The 12470-nt window shown below is 41.0% G+C and overlaps 2 protein-coding genes across 2 annotated transcripts; one reads left to right on the top strand and one right to left on the bottom strand.

Annotated features, from left to right (window-relative positions):
• The first annotated feature begins 209 nt into the window (after window positions 1–209).
• Window positions 210–2798, top strand: LOC141847678 (glucan endo-1,3-beta-glucosidase 12-like). The gene is made up of 4 exons (XM_074735742.1): window positions 210–287; window positions 360–423; window positions 501–1850; window positions 2505–2798. The coding sequence occupies exons 2-4, from the start codon at window positions 363–365 to the stop codon at window positions 2537–2539; spliced, it is 1446 nt and encodes a 481-aa protein (XP_074591843.1). The 5' UTR covers window positions 210–287; window positions 360–362; the 3' UTR covers window positions 2540–2798.
• Window positions 2799–2966: 168 nt separating this feature from the next.
• Window positions 2967–12200, bottom strand: LOC141848046 (O-fucosyltransferase 2-like). The gene is made up of 10 exons (XM_074736156.1): window positions 11652–12200; window positions 10664–10750; window positions 10461–10560; window positions 10217–10278; window positions 9417–9505; window positions 6242–6362; window positions 5990–6133; window positions 5002–5330; window positions 4622–4862; window positions 2967–3678 (listed from the first exon to the last, which is right to left on the bottom strand). Exons 1-10 carry the CDS (start codon window positions 12147–12149, stop codon window positions 3346–3348), a joined length of 2004 nt encoding a protein of 667 aa, XP_074592257.1. The 5' UTR covers window positions 12150–12200; the 3' UTR covers window positions 2967–3345.
• Between the last annotated feature and the right edge of the window lie 270 nt (window positions 12201–12470).

The raw sequence follows: 12470 nt of genomic DNA on the forward strand, positions 1-12470 counted from the left end.
CACACGCTCCGACACGTTGCCTACTCTGTCCCGCCAACCACCAAAAAAGAAAAGCATGACACGGTGCAGTATCTAAGGCGGCAAACAGCGGATCAGGAATCCGGGTGGGGACCTCAAAGTACGTGGGTGGACCACACCGCAAGCCAAAACTCCATTTGCCAAGTTGCCATCAGATTAAGAGTGCACTTCGTCTTCTTCCTTGCTCTGCTCTGCTCACTCTGCTCTCTCCGCCGCTTTCTCCATCCCTAATCCCTGCAATCTGAGGAAGAAATCAAGCTACACGGGCGGTGAGTCCTCCTCATTCTTCGAATCTGCTATTTTTTCTTTTTCTCTTCATCTCATCTCATGCTCTGTTTCAGGTCATGGAGCTTCTTCGATTTTGTTCCATCTTTTTGTTAGCCTTCCTCGGCTCCTCTATTTCCGGTACGGCGAGAAAAATCAGCTTTTTCTGAGCTCCAAATTAGCTTTCTTTCTTTTAATGGCGGTTTCTTTGGTTGCAGAAGCCGGAAACGTCGGTGTCAACTATGGCAGGGTGGCCAACAACCTGCCTCCGGCGACCAAAGTGGTGGAGCTGCTGAAATCCAACGGCATTGGCCACGTCAAGCTATACGACGCTGACCCCTCCGTCCTACGCGCCCTCGCCGGCTCCGGCATCAAGGTGGTGGTCACCGTGCCCAACGAGCTCCTCGCCTCCGTCGCCGCCCGTCCGGGCTTCGCTCTGCAATGGGTGCAGCGCAACGTCGCCGCCTACTTCCCCTCCACCCAGATCCACTCCATCGCCGTCGGGAACGAGGTTTTCGTCTTCCCCCGCAACATCACCAACTTCCTCGTCCCGGCGATGCAGAACGTCCACACCGCGCTCGCCCGCCTCCATCTCGACGCCGACGTCAAGATCTCGTCCCCCATCGCCCTCACGGCGCTCCAAAACTCCTACCCCTCCTCCGCCGGCTGCTTCCGGCCGGAGCTAGTGGAGACGGTGATCCGGCCGATGCTAGAGTTTCTGCGACAGACTGGCTCCCATCTCATGATCAACGCCTATCCTTTCTTCGCCTACGAAGCGAACTCCGACGTCATTTCCCTCGATTACGCCCTGTTCCGCCCTAATTCCGGAGTCGTCGACGCCGGCAACGGACTCAAGTACTACAGCCTCTTCGACGCCCAAATCGACGCGGTGTTCGCGGCGATGTCGGCGCTCAAGTACGACGACATCAAGATCGTGGTGTCGGAGACGGGGTGGCCGTCGAAGGGCGACACCAAGGAGACCGGCGCGGCGGCGGAGAACGCCGCCGCCTACAATGGAAACCTAATCCGGCGGATTCTCTCTGGTAACGCCGGCACGCCGCTGCGGCCGCAGGCCGACATCGACGTGTACCTCTTCGCTCTGTTCAACGAGAACCAGAAGTTCGGGCCGGCTTCCGAGCGGAACTACGGGCTGTTCTACCCCGACGAGGGGAAGGTGTACGACGTCGAGTTCACGCTCGGCGGCGTCGGAGGCGGGGGCAGGCTCAGGTGGGAGGAAGACAGGGGAAGGCCGTCGGTGTCGAATTCTACTTCTGCGCCTCCGGCGGCGGAGGGGGCGGGGGGTACGGTGCGGGCGAGTTCGACGGGCGAGAGCTGGTGCGTGGCGAACGCCGCGGTGGGGAAAGCGAGGTTGCAGGCGGCTCTGGACTTCGCGTGCGGGGAAGGGGGAGCGGATTGCAAGCACATACAGCCAGGGGCGGCGTGCTTCGAGCCCGACACGGTGGAGGCGCACGCCTCCTACGCCTTCAACAGCTACTACCAGAAGCAGGGCCGCGCCGGCGGTTCCTGCTACTTCGGCGGCGCCGCCTACGTCGTTTCCCAATCGCCCAGTGAGTCTCTCTTTCACACCTTATCTACGGTTCGGATCTATCCTTTCCTAGGTTTTGGGTTTAATCGACGGTTCGAATTCTTCCCTCCGTATAGATTGGGTTTAATCGACGGCTTAAATTTCACTTTGCACCTCATATTTTAATAATATTTTCACTAATTCACTCGTCCATGCTAGTAAGTGCCCCTTTGTTCTATCTTTTGTTAATTATTCAAATTAATCAAAATTACCCTTATAAAAAGTACGGAGTGAAATTATGTTTTGTAGAATTATGGGTGGCGAAATGGAAACGTTTGCTTTTATCGGGGGACATAGCGAAACATCCTCTCGATTTCGTGTTTAATCTACGGTTGAGATCGCTTCCTTTCTGAGATCTCGGTTTCAGTGGACGGTTTTGATCTTTCCACCCCATAAATGATAAATTTCTTGTCGGATTGCATTGGATTCTTTACCGCGTGCACCTGCCCCCAACAATCGTGGGGGCCACCACTCTGACATGACATGACTCGACGCGACTCATCGAGTTATTATTATTATTATTATTTTTGCTTTTGAGTTTTTAACCAGTAATTATATAATAATAAATTATTATTAATACATACAATAATAAAAATGTGATTTACATAAATTTGTCTACTAATAATCACCTTTTCAGAGATTGGAAACTGCGCCCTCCCTTCAGGAGCCTGACGGGAAAAAGGAAGGGCCATGGAATGGAGGAGTAAGATCAATTTTCTTTTGCAGTAAAATTATTATAAAATATTATATATGTGTTTTTAAGATAAATTTTCAATGAATGCTGTAAGTGTAACCTAAGCTCTACTAGGCAACATAGCATGTGGACTGATGCCGTAACCCTTTTGACTCTTGTCTCTCTTTTGTTATTTATTTATTTATTTCTCTCTGTGTCAGTGGAAAGATAACTTTAGTGCCAGGGAAAACAATTTATATTATCTGTAATGTGCGTCACTTGTTGGTATATACTTAGATCTGCGAGCACATGCAGATCTATGGCATGCATGTGACGGGGTCAGACAAAGTTTCTTTAAAAAAAAATCAGAAAAGTTAAATTGGTGAAAGAGAAAAAATAAGTGTAATTTCCTGACATGACGAAGTGTAATGGAAATTTCTTCATTCTTTTTGGTCCTTTTTGCTAGTAGATTCAACCTAACTCATACGACAAACAGTCAACTCAAATACAGATTTACAGAATGCCAGTTGAAGAAGAAAACTAACCTGCTTAAAAACGCATACAGATGCTTCACTTATGTTGATAGACATGATTTGAAGCAATATAGAATTTGTCCAATGCTGTAGAGAATCCATCCAAAATATTTAATTAGCATCGATAATTACCACCATTAACAATCAGTGAAGCTGCTGCTATAACTCCCCTCCTGGCGTAATTTGATTGCAAATCATATAATAATATTTCAAGATCATGCAACCCTCCATGGGAAGAGCGAAAATAATCTCACTGAAGCAACTGAAACTCTTCAAGGAAGCACAACAGGGGGATCCCCCTCCGCCCTGCACATGCACTCGGGGCATCGCGGATGTCTGTAGACACTCCTAGCCGTAGGTCTTTCATGAACTTGTTTGGTCTGTTTGATCGTCTTCTGCACTCTCCCCTCGAACTCCTTCCACTCGATTGTGGAGTTCTTCAGAAATATACTAGCTAGCCTGCGTTTGTTAGGCCTTATTGTAGGAAGATTACCGTCTCCATAGTACATTCGGTAACCTGAAACAAGCGCTGACAATTGGCTTCCGGAATCTGTCATGGCAAATGCATCTGCTGCGGCACACACAATGAAGTCGAGAGCTGCTAACTGCATGAGAACAGCAGACATCAAACATGTTAATGTACTTTACAATATATCAAGCAAATTTCAATAAATATGTGAATTGTCATACTGAAAGTGTTCTTGATTTCCTCTGCCGATGTTTTAACTGTTATTGGGTGCTCAAAGTGGAGTTATAAAATAAATAAAAGGGTGAAATAGATATTGCATTCTACAACATTAGGCCCAGCAGGTAGATGTTGACAGTTAGAGCTGTAAATTTCTCACTGGTGGATGTTCTGGAGTTTAAAGAGATGCCATGGGGTGAGTTTACTGGCTTTAGGAGATCAAAAGCCTTTTAGAGAAGACAGTTTTCTTATCAAAGGTGATTTTTTTTTTACGGGCAGAGAGTGTGGTAGAGAAGTTCCTATTTTTTAAAATCAATGTTGAGAAGAAATCCACAGAAGACTGAGAAGTCCCTTATACAAGATGTGGACAGAATTTGTCCAATTTTAATTTTTCTGCCCTCGTATTATAAAGATTTGGAACTTTGTTGATTGATCTTGTCTTTTGTTGTGTTTGTGCTTTCTACTAAGGGAGTAGAAGATTCAATGATGTCAGCTTCTGGGGGAGGTTACTCCACATTCTAGAGAAATCAATTTTGAATCAACAAGTACATGATTTGAGGCAGCAAATCCTAAAACATGGTGCAAGAGTGTCATAAATTCCTTTTTGTGATGTGAGAGACACTTTGATCCCAACAAACAAAGACCAAACATATCAAAGGGACTACAGATGTATACCCTACAACAAAAAATAGGATCCTATCTTTCTGACGAACAAAACATTTCCACCTATGAATTTTTTGCATGATGACATCGTCATATGAACTATGTCATAACATAATCCAAGTTCTTCTAATCAACTTACTAGGTTTTCACATTCTTTTCTCAAATAAAATGTCACCAAAATGAACTGAAAGTAGCAGTACCTGAGACGAGAAATTGCGAAATGGTTCGATTTCAGATGGAGATAGAAGGGTTTCTTTGGTTGCCAAGCGTGGATATAGATTATTTATAGTTGCCATTCTATACTTGCCTCCATAAATCTGTGCGCCTGCAACATATATGCTTGTTTTGCGCTTAAAACCTAGAGCAGCAAGCATAAGCACAGCTTCTTCGGGTGTAAGCGGACATTGGCCTTCAGCTCGCAGGAATGCAGCAGAAGGCACCCTGAAATATATTGGCTTTGATTTAAGAAATTTCAAATAGCTATCCTATCATCTATAATCTCAGTAACAATAAAGTTAATATTGAAATGATTTAGAAAAGAATAACTTTCCACTAGAATCTAGATAAACAAATCACATACTTTGTGGTATTTTTCAGAAGCATTAGTGCAGGAAAATGGATAGCCCTGTATGCTTCCAATTCATCTTCTTCATCCTTGCCGCCTCCAAAATAACACATTGAGTATGCCGCCATGTCAATTTCAAACCGAAGGTGCATGGCTAAATATTTGGACGGGGTATTATTCTTCCCTTCTATAGTAAGTCTTTCTGCAAAAGAACCTAATAAATTACGTTCCAATGATCTTGGAAGTGTTCCGCCATGATGCATTCTTTGTATAAGCAAGGCACCAGTCTCCTGAATCTTTTCAACAAACTGAAGGGCATGAAAGTTGCATCTGCACCGAAGCCTCTAGATAATCCTTTTTATTAGAAAATGAAACATTGTGGCGAAAGAAGTAGTAAATGAACGTGAAAACAAACAGATTTCTGCCCGCTGAATTGAAGTAGAAAAAAGCTAGATATCAGAGTAAATTCAAATTGAATAATGGTATTTCTGATTTTTAAAATAGAACATAACACGGAATGGATTCAGGAATATAGGACCACAATATCTGCATTTTTTTATTTTGAAATTCCAATGACATTCAGATCAAAATCAAAGCCTAGGGGCATTGAAGTTAGAAAATATTTATTTAATAAAAAATGTTGTGGTAACTGAATACAAGAATAGAAAATTCTCATTTTGCTCTCTGATCTTTACCTTCATTTTCAAAATATCTTTTGGATATCCTTTGGACTTTACAAACTCTTGTTGTTCGCCCCTTTATCATTAACACCGTTAATTCAACTAACCAAATGATGACGTGGTGGATATGCCATGCATGTGGCATGTCACTTCCACCCAGTAAACTAATGGTATTGATGATTAGGAGGTGAAATTACAAGAGTTTGAATACCCTAGAGCTCTAGCAGGCACTTTGAAAATCAGGTTAAATTTGAGATTGAAGTGAAATTTGCCCTATAATAAATAATGAACAATAGATACAGAAAATCTTGTAAACAACATACCTGCAGTTCAAATGGTATAGGATCAAATGCCAAGCGATTTCCAAATCCAATAAAATGGACCACACTATTCTTGAGTAAGATAGGAAGGATTTTTTTCAGGTAAATACTTGGTTTTGATTCTTTCATTATTTCAGCATCAGTCACCTGCAAAAAACTACCAAGTTTTAAGTGAAGCAATGACATAAATATCAAATTAAGCTTAGAAGTTTGTCAATGCAAGTCCTTAAATAGCTGGCAAGAAAACAAACTTACAATGCTACCTATCGCTTCCAAGTCTAGTGATTGCAGTTCAACAGGCAATTCCTTAACAATAGGAATATCATCCTTTAAGTAATTGATAAAATGCTCCTCCTGGTATATATCGCCAAACTGGCTAAGATATAGAACTTAATCATGTCATTGTTTATACTAAAATAATCATCAACTAAAAATGGAAAGAATAGGAGAATGTTATGCAATTAATAATTAAATAGGAAAGCATCAAATTCGCCATAAACTAAAAAATTACATGTCGCTCATAAATCAATTGAAGTAAAACTTCAGTGCTTGGTGTAGGAATTATTTCTGTACTATTTCATGCTTAGAATTTGTGTACCTACATAAAGAGAATGCTAGTTTGGGATTGTTCACAGTTCAGGATATACTTGTAATATATAAATAGTTGTGAATAATTAATTGTCCTTAATGTAATACATACTCAAAATTAGAAGGGATCATCTAGGGTCTGATTTTGCCCCCCCCCCCCCCCCCCCCCCCAATTCAATATTGTATTAGAGTCATGATCTCTATATGTAATTCTCTTCTCTTCCTTGAGAATTACTTAGTCTCCCTGTAGTTATTATCTGATATATACAAACTCATGTTGTTTGCCATCATTGCCCACTCTAGTCATCGTCGTTAACAAAATTATTTGTTTCAATGATATCTAACACCACTTTTTATGAATCTGATTGTTGCCACAATCTTGGTCTGCCCAGGCAAGAACCATGAACGATACACTGAAGGCAGCGACCCAAGAGTCATAACTTCGCCATTCAATTTCTATATGGCGAAAGTCATAGACCTGGAAATACTTGGAGGATTGTAGAATAGGAGAATGGTATGGTAGCTAAAGAACTTGACATGCTCTTCAAGTGAAGGTACCCCTTCATGCATGATGACTATCAACTGAGGTTTTGCTCAAAAGCACAATCAGGTGAGCAGATCTGGTGCAGCAAGCAATTCTGTGTACAGCATAAAGGAGTAGATTAAATCTGATTCATAAGACATTTGATTTTTTTAGTAGGTTGATCAGTGATTAATTGGTCACAGAGAAGGGCACAAGAAGATTAGGTCTGATCTTATTTCTTAAAGACAATTCAAGAAAAGAGATTTGATTTGTAATAGGCAGATCATAAAGTCATTGCTATCCGTAAACCTGGATCCACTTCCTCTGATATGATGAATGTGGAATTGGAGGTCCAAAACCTGCCTCCTAGGATGAGTGATGGCAACATATCACCAATGGATTTTGAGATGCCATGGAAGCAAGATAGGAAGTGAGATCCTATTAGAGTCACATATTCAAACTCTGCTACCATACCAAAACCCTTTCAGATCCTACTCAACCTTGACATGTTGCTGTGAGGAAAGGTTCTTGTAAGTGCACCACTTACATCTTCCCCATTACTTATGCTACATTATTAGCTTAATATTGTGCTTCATATTATTTCCAAGGCTTTACTTAATCCAGGGTGGAGATAAGCTATGATAGATGAAATGGAATTGTTGCATTGTAATAACCCCTGGAAATTAGATTCCTCCACTTAAGGTTGTGTTTACTCTCTGGTAGGAGGAAGGAGAGGAGAGAGGAGAAGAGAGAGAAAAAACATTGTCCTCCATTTACCTCATCTTCATCGAGGGAGAAGAGAGGAGAAGGAATTATGATAACACCACATCATCTTCCTCGCTTGCTTGCCTCAACAATGCAACCCCTGCCACTAGCTACTCACCCACACTCAACCTTGACTACACTTGACCTCGCCAACCATGCCTGACCACCCACACCCACCTTTCATTGCTTTCCATATGCCATTGCTACCGATGCTCACATGATCCTTGTCCAACTCAACGAGGTCTCATGGAGACATAAGGCAAAACCGACCATTTGCTCAGAATTTCATTGAGGGAAACCATGCTTATTTTGTTTTGGCTAACTTGGCTTCAAATCACCTTTGCAAGATTGTGATGGGCTCCTTTCCTGTCAAAATGTTGGCAAGGTAAACAAAGGAAACACCTCGAAATTTGCAACTTTCCTCCACTTTCCTCTCTTCTCTAAAAGGGTAAACACAACCTAAAGGAGGTTTCCTATTAGAAACAAGTGGGTGTTCACTGTTAACACATATTTTGATAGTTTAGAAGATCAATCAAAGTTTGATTGGTAACAAAAGGATAAACACATGACATTGACTACATTCTCTTGTGGCTAAGATTCTAACAATTTATATTGTTCACTTGATAGGCATGTCCAAATGGTTGCAACATCTATGGGATATTAAGAATACTTACCATTATAGTGATCTTGATGAAGAGATGCATATACGCCAGACTTCTCTCCGTTCTAAAGTATCATTATCTTTCTGATTTCATGATCAATTTATTCACATATTTTAAAATTTTCATCTATTAGATTGCAGAAAATTTTACCTATTAATAGTTCTCTCCTCTTTAAGTAAATATTAGACTTCTTTCCTAACACCTTCCCCCTTGCAATAAACAATCAATTACTGATAAGAGTTGGATCATTCAGTTCTTACAAGGATTTAAACTACAATGCAATAGGAATTGCATGAAGAAGAAACGGGATATAAGAACTCTTAGACTGATAAAACTATAAAGCAATCTCCTTTGATAAAATTGTTGCATAGCAGTCTAGTGATTTTCTTAAAGCAACACAACTACAAGCAGATTGAAATGTGATCAAAGGAAATGGTTATTTTCAGCCATTTCACTGTATTTCCCTTCTAAAGTGGTAAATGAGAACGACCCATGATCTTCAATGGCTTAGGGTGCTATGCAGTAACATGAATGAATTGTGGGATATAAGAGCATGAAGTTTGAAGTTGTAACCAAAATCAAACAGGTAAAATTGAGTAGCCAAGGAGCCACAGGCATGCTCATTAATTAGGACACATTGAAGCTTGAAATTGGGTGTTATTAGACAATCACAAATCTACAAATTATAATAAAACAAGTTTAGGAAGAACAAAAGCACACAATTAGAGCCCCAAATGACAGTCAAGCACTATGACATCAGCTCTTAATGAATTCATTTATTGTTTGGTTATAAAATATATAACAAAACACTTCAAGAAAATTTTGACAAGATATTTTAATAGAGAAAATGTCCTAGTGAAAGGCTATAAGCCCACCCAAGGTAATAGCGTACCTTATATCTTTCCAAACACTGCTGTATAGAAATCGAGGTAGCACAAGAGTGGCATCAAGTAATCGAGCAACAGCAACGGCATTGCAGATCTGACACACAAAGACCATGTTTTATATCCTAAAACAGGAATGAAGGACAGCAAACGAAATGAGATAACAAGGTGAGAAAATATCAATGCATCAAATACATTATATCTTTATGTAATTTTTAATATATAATTTGAACTCATCCATGTTGTAGGAATGTTGAATTCATAACCATATATGCATGCTAGAGTTATTAGCTTTAGTTGCATAATGTTGTAGGTGTTATCTCAATATAATAGTTTTATCAACTTGGTGCCAAACTGTTTTCTCTTCATGGTAGGATTTTCTTCTTCAATCTCCATTGAGTGAATCAGCACCTTCAATTTGATAGATAGTGCAACCTCACTTCCCTTTCACATTCTTTGTAGCAGATTCTCTTTGAGGTGTTGAACATAATAAAGGTACCAAGGACTTAAAAAGTTGAGTCATGCATAGAGAATATAATATAGAGAGATGACACACCATCACAAGCAAACGGAGAATTCTTATAAGGTATTTGAAAGCTAAAAAGGAAAATTATCTCAAGAGGTAAACTTTCCTGGTCTTCGAGCTTCAAAATAAACCATGTATCTTTATGTTAAGGTTCTTAAACTTGATGGTTTTCATGTTAGCAATACAACGATTCTAATCTACTACATCCAAAGACCATAAACAAATAGAAAAATGGTGATTGTAAAATTAATAGAGGTATTAAAAGATAGTGAGATTGCTTACAGCAACACGTTGCTGGTTAATACCTCCATTTGCACTGACTAAAATGTATCCATTATGTCCATCTACATTATCCAAAAAAGGACAATTTGTGAATGATAATTAATAAAAAACAATCTAGGATTACCAAGCTGATAATATTTGGTCAAACAGAAAAAAATAGAAGTTAAATAGGAAAAAAGCAAAGATTGCAAGAAAATTTACTTCATGAAAAACAAAATAAAAAAGTAAAAAAAGAATAGCATACCACATGATTCCCAACTGCGTTTATAAGCACATTGCTTCCATAAAGTAGAAGGATCTATTGGTTCCTTCCATAGATCCTGAGGCTCCGGACTGCCATCAGCCTAGACCACAAACAGCATATCATGGAGATTCTAGCTGAAGTCGTGTTAGAAAGCTCAGTTTGCATTATTCACCTTTCTCAACAAAGGTGACAATGAAATTTACCTCAGCCAGAGCATGGGCAGCCAAACCAAGCAACCTGGAAAACATGACTCCTGTAATCTTATGACTATTTCCATAGATGTCCCACTTCTGCAAGTATAAATATGAGACACCAGATCATATAAGATCTTACCTGGTCATTAAAGAATTCTAAAAAGTAACAGTATGGTACTATCACTCTAAAACATATTATCTACCTGGACAAAACTACATTTGCATGATAAAACTATCATGATAGATTCAATCCTATGTATAACAAAAAAAAAAATTCAAGAAACCATCAAGATGGACAACATCAAATGCTTAAAATGACACTTCCACTAAATTTTGAGAATGGAATTCTAGTTCTATGGTGCCTTTTCACTATGTTCAATAATCAGTCAGATTATCAATGAGAAAATATTTCCAGCATAACTTAGTTATCTTGGACTTTAAATTATCACCAATCATTATTTTGAATTACAATGAAACTGAATACTTTCAATATATAGATCAATCTACCTAATCTGCACTTTGGATGGAAATACGTTTAGATTCCAAGCAGTCCTATACAGGCACAATGTTAAATTTTCATCACCAGTACGTTAGAAATTAAAAAAAAACACAAATCTATATCTAAAAGACCTGAATAGAATAGAGTGAAAGGTGCCAGGCATAGTGGAAGGCCAAAGAAGACTTTAGGTAATACTATAAATGGGTTAATTGTTTTCAACTAGACGAACATAATTAGTTGGGATAAGCATGGCATAGTGACAATGATGATGAGTGCCTATGATAAATTATAGCCAAATATGGTTCTTCTAAGAACTTTGCTTTCTTAGGTTCTTCTTGTCCTACCAAATCGCCCACCGTGCCAAGTTAGATCTTTAGTCCTTGCCAACCTTGGCCTTGCAAGTTGCGACTAACGGTTATTTTAGTTAGATTCTGGTAAAGCTCGACTTGTAGTAACAACTCATGCTCCAAATTTAACGTAATCATAAAGGAAAAGTACCAGAATAGACGGCCGGGACAAAGATCGGGCCGATGCATTCCCGCGACGCAATCGGATGGGAGTGTCCTGGAGCCGGGAGAACATCCACCAATTCATGAGGAAGAAGAAGACAACCAGGCCGCCCCACATCACGATCTCCCTCGTCCGCCGCCTCTGCCATCCCTTAGCGCCACCGACAGACCCTCCTCCTCCTCCTCCTCCGCCGCCGCCGCCGCCGACAGCAGCCCTCTTCCTCCTCGTCCGCCGATCGCCGCCGTCGGAGCCGAGCATGGAACCGAGGACCTGGAGGGGTTCCCTCCACCAGCGGCCCCGCGAATCCGGGGAGCCCCGGGAGGGGGAAAAGCGGCTAAGGGAGAGGGGGGAGGGGGACTGGGAGGATCCCAGGGAGAAGGGGGAGGCGGCGGGGCCCTGGCGGCCGATCGGGGTGGCGGGGAAGGAATCGACGGAGAGAGGAGGAGGAGGAGGAGGAAGCGGTTGGGCGGCGTCGCCGGGTTGCATTGGGACGGATGAGCGGCTACATGAAGGTGATCATCGGGACGTGGTGGCGAAGGAAGAATTGAATGAGTGGAGATCGATGGGACGGTGTCGTCGAGGTCAAAGTCTAATAAGTATGGTGCCACATGGATCCATCCTGTCTACGTTGTTGCACACATTTTTAAATAAAAATGTGAATTTTTTTTAAAATATGTCTCTTTTTAATTATTAGAATGCACTGTATGTTTTTGTTTTATAAGACATCAAAGTCTTAAACCCTACAAACCCTAACCCTACGGATCATTAAAAAAACCCGGCTTGACGTAGCCGTCGAGGCGCAACGGG

Source organism: Curcuma longa, chromosome 16, assembly GCF_044706935.1.
Source record: "Curcuma longa cultivar G26 ecotype Majalengka, Jawa Barat chromosome 16, ITB_CL_G26_1.1, whole genome shotgun sequence".
NCBI lineage: Eukaryota > Viridiplantae > Streptophyta > Magnoliopsida > Zingiberales > Zingiberaceae > Curcuma > Curcuma longa.

Coding starts and splice junctions, on each gene's coding strand:
- LOC141848046 (XM_074736156.1), bottom strand. CDS start 12,149: ATGCAACCCGGCGACGCCGCCCAACCGCTTCCTCCTCCTCCTCCTCCT. Junction 10,561..10,663: donor CTGCCCATGCTCTGGCTGAG/GTAAATTTCATT, acceptor TTTGTGGTCTAG/GCTGATGGCAGTCCGGAGCC. Junction 5,331..5,989: donor CTATACCATTTGAACTGCAG/GTATGTTGTTTA, acceptor AGGATTATCTAG/AGGCTTCGGTGCAGATGCAA.
- LOC141847678 (XM_074735742.1), top strand. CDS start 363: ATGGAGCTTCTTCGATTTTGTTCCATCTTTTTGTTAGCCTTCCTCGGC. Junction 424..500: donor CCTCGGCTCCTCTATTTCCG/GTACGGCGAGAA, acceptor CTTTGGTTGCAG/AAGCCGGAAACGTCGGTGTC. Junction 1,851..2,504: donor CGTCGTTTCCCAATCGCCCA/GTGAGTCTCTCT, acceptor TCACCTTTTCAG/AGATTGGAAACTGCGCCCTC.